We start from the raw sequence: 3915 nt of genomic DNA on the forward strand, positions 1-3915 counted from the left end.
GCAGCAGCAGCGAGTGCATGCAGTTGCCATGTCTCACAAGCGGCTTCCTCTATCTTATGAAGGGCCCCTGGGGGCTCCCCCGGGGGGCCCCCTTGGGGGCCCCCTGGGGGGCCCCCCTGGGGGACCCCCGGGGGGCCCCCTAGGAGGCCCCCGAGGGGCCCCCTTAGGGGGGGCCCCCACGGAAGATATGTGTGAAGCTGTTTGTTGTGGGGAGGACAATACCAGTTTTGCTGCTGCAGCAAGCACTGCCTGCAGCAGCAGCAGCAGCAGCAGCATGAGCCTAAGCAGCAGCAAGTGCAGCACCAGCAGCACTCCGCGGGGCGCCTCCTCCGCTAGCCCCTTCTACCCGTACTTAGCGGACAGCAGCAGCAACAGCAGCAGCAGCAGCAGCAGCAGCAGCAGCAGCAGCATGGGGGCCCCCTACTGCTTCTTTGCAGACACCCCAATGCCCAGCCCCCGGGTGTCTGCAGCAGAACTGCAGCGGGAGGAAGAGAGACAGGAGGCCCTCTTTAACAGCAGCAGACGCGGGCAGCAGCAGCAGCAGCAGCAGCAGCAGCAGAAGGGAGCCGCTGCTGCAGCTTTTAGCCCACCCCCCATGCCGCCCCTGCGGCTCCCCACAAACTGTCCGTACACCCGAGAAGCAGCAGCAGCAGCAGCAGCAGATAAAAAGCAGCAGCAGCATCAGGAGCTAACACGACAGTAGCAGCAGCAGCAGCAGGAGCTAGCACGACAGCAGCAGCAGCAGCAGCAGCAGCAGTTTATTTCCGTTTTCGCCCGTTTGACTTCCACTCTCTACCCAGGCACTCGCAGACTCCCCGACTCCAGCCCTTAGGGTTTAGGGTTTAGGGTTTAGGGTTTAGGGTTTGCGTGCAGGCAACAAGCGGGCGGACAGCATTGAAGGCTGCATTTCGAAGCTGCTGCAGTGCGAGGCTTTAGCAGCAGCAGAAGTGCAGCAGCTTTGTCGAAAGTTATCTGAAGTTCTTGTCAGTTTTATTATTCTTTTATTCTTTTATTCTTTTATTCTTTATTTGATTCCCATTTCCCTACTGCTGCTGCTGCTTCTGCTGCTGCTGCTGCTGCTGCTGCTTGATGCTGCTTGGCGTTGTTTGCTGCTGCTTGCTGCTGCTCGATGTTGCCTACTGCTGCTTGCTGCTGCTGCTGCTTCTTGCTGCTTGCTGCTGGTTGCTGCTCTCTGCTGCTGCTTGCTGCTGGTTGCTGCTGCTTGCTGCGACGTATTTTTGGTTTGTTTTTTGTTTTTGATTTCAATTTAAAACTTCAATTTAATTTTGCATTTGTTTATTTGTTCATTTCAATTTATTTCTTTTCCTTTATTTGCTGCTTCCATTTATCATTTCTTTTGCTTTATTCATTTGTTTACGCATTTCTGGCAGTTTAATGTTTTCCTAAACCCTAAACCCTAAACCCTAGAGCACAGGCCCTCAGTCTCTCTGCTGCTTTCTCGCTTTCCGTCTAAAGGGTTCAGCCTGGGGTTTAGGGTTTAGGGTTTAGGGTTTAGGGTTTAGGTCTGGGAAGAGCTAGTGTTTGGAGCTCAGCACTAAGACCTCAAGAATAAAGGGTTTAAAGCCCCCAGCCTTGAGGGTTCAGGGTTTGAGGTTCAGAATTCAGGGTCTAGGGTTTAGGGTTTAGGGTTTAGGGTTTAGGGTTTAGGGTTTGCGTGCAGGTGCGGGAGCCAAACTGCTTGGCCGTGGAAACCCCCGTGACAGTCGCTGGGGACATCCACGGCCAGTTTTACGATTTGCTGGAATTGTTTAGAGTTGGTAAATAAAAATAAATAAATAAGTAAATAAGTAAATAAATAAATAAATAAATAATACATAATGAATAAATAGTTATATTTAATTAATTTATTTAGTTTGATTTTGATTTATTCGAAAAAAAGAAATTCAACAATGCAAAAAATGTCTTTCCCGCAAAGGCCCGTTTTGTCCTGTCTTCAAATAAATAAATAAATAAATAAATAAAAATAAATAAATAAATAAACAAATATATAAATAAATAGATAAATAAACAAATAAAATAAATATAAATAAATAAATGTTAATCATTAAATTAATTAAGCAATTCATATATAAATAGATTAATTAAATTAAAAGAATTGAATGAATAAATTATTAATTCGTAAGTTCCCAACCCTGATAAATTAATGATTAATTAATTAATTAATAAAACGAAATATTAATCAATCAATTTAATGAATTGATCAATTAAAATGTTAATTAATTAAATTAATTGATTAAAGTGTCAATTAATTAATTAAATTAACTAGTTAATTAATTAATTAAAATTTTTCTTTATTTATTTTGTTTTTAACTGCATTTCCGTTTTTTTCGAATTTTCGAATTTCAAAACCAAATCAAATAAAACAAAAGCTGACTAACCATTAATCAATTCTTTTTTCACTACAACAAATTAATTAATTAATTAATTAATTGATTGATTAATTAAATTTATTTATTTATTTATTTATTTGTTTGTTTGTTTTTTATTTTCTATTTTTTATTTTTAGGAGGCTTCCCCCCTCAAGTGCGATATTTGTTTTTGGGGGATTATGTGGACAGAGGGTTTTATTCGGTGGAGGTTTTTTGTTTGATAGCAGCACTGAAAATAAAGTACCCTTCTTCAGGTCTTTTGAACCCTTTTCAAACCCTTTTTTAGGGTTTTAAAACCCTCTTAATTCTACTTTTATTTCCCTTTTGCTGCTGCTGAAAAATGGAGAAAAAATGATGCAAGAAACGAAAAGAACGAAAATAAAATGAAAATTCTGCTGCTGCTGGTTTCACTGCCCTTTCTGCTGCTGCTGTTCTCACTGCTGCTGCTCTGTTGCTGCTGCTGCTGCTGCTGCCGCTATCACTGCTGCCGCGCTGCTGCTGCTGCCGCTCTCACTGCTGTTGCTGCTGCTCCTGCTCCCACTGCTGCTGCTGCTGCTGCTGCTGTTCTCAGTGCCGCTGCTGTTGCTGCTGCTGCTGCTGCTCTCAGTGCTGCTGCTGCTGCTGCTTGCGCTGCTGCTGCGTGCAGTGTTCGTGCTGCGGGGCAACCACGAAAGCCGCAGCATAACGGAAGTGTACGGGTTTTACGACGAGTGCATGCGCAAGTTTGCTGCTGCTGCTGCTGCATGCGTTTACAAATCTTTCATGGAAGTTTTCGATTTGCTGCCGCTTGCTGCTGCTGTTGACAACGAGTACTTTTGCGCCCACGGCGGACTCAGCCGAGAAATCACCTCCATTGACCAGCTGCAAACCATTAACAGGTGCTGCTGCTGCTGCTGCTGCTGCTGCTGCTGCTGCTTCTGTGTTGGGCGTGGTGGTGGTGATGCTGCTGCTTTAGGTGGTGGTGGTGGTGCTGCTGCTTCTGCTGTTGGTAGTGATTTTGCTGCTGCTGCTTTTTGTTGTGATGGCGGTGCTGCTGCTGCTGGTAGTGCTGCGGCTGCTGCTGCTGCTGTTGGTGGTGGTGGTGGTTTTTGTGATGGTGGCCGTGGTGCTGCTGCTGTTGCTGCTGCTGCTGCTGCTTTTTTGTTTGTTTCTACACTAATTTGTTCATTAATGGAGCACTCAAAAAGACTGTTTAGCTGAAGTTCAGGGCCTAGGGTTTAGGGTTTAGGGTTTAGGGTTTGGTCCTCATGTATAGTACGCCGGGTCTAGGGCCTAGGGTTTAGGGTTTGAAGCTTGGGGTTCAGGGCTCAGGGTCTACGGCTCACGGCTTAGGGTTTAGGGTTTAGGGTTTAGGGTGTAGGGTCTAGGGTTCAGGGTGTAGGGTTTAGGGTTTAGGGTTTAGGGTTTGCTGCAGGCAGCAAGAGCCTCCTTCTGAGGGTGGGATGAGCGAGTTGCTTTGGTCGGACCCTTTTGACTCTTCAGTTGTCGATACACCTGAAGAAGCAGCAGCAGCTGCTGCTGCTGG

The 3915-nt window shown here is 45.8% G+C and overlaps 1 protein-coding gene across 1 annotated transcript in view; it reads left to right on the forward strand.

The window, feature by feature from the left end:
* Positions 1-445: 445 nt before the first annotated feature.
* Positions 446-3915, forward strand: part of ETH_00014335 (Serine/threonine-protein phosphatase, related) — a gene marked incomplete at both ends in the record, with an annotated part of 4242 nt that continues 772 nt past the window's right edge. The window contains 5 exons of the mRNA XM_013377761.1: positions 446-623; positions 874-983; positions 1682-1778; positions 3037-3268; positions 3805-3849. Of these exons, the coding sequence (XP_013233215.1) occupies positions 446-623; positions 874-983; positions 1682-1778; positions 3037-3268; positions 3805-3849 (662 nt within the window). The remainder of the gene's footprint in view (positions 624-873; positions 984-1681; positions 1779-3036; positions 3269-3804; positions 3850-3915) is intronic.

Source organism: Eimeria tenella, genomic scaffold (assembly GCF_000499545.2).
Source record: "Eimeria tenella Houghton genomic scaffold, Eth_scaff617, whole genome shotgun sequence".
Lineage (NCBI taxonomy): Eukaryota > Apicomplexa > Conoidasida > Eucoccidiorida > Eimeriidae > Eimeria > Eimeria tenella.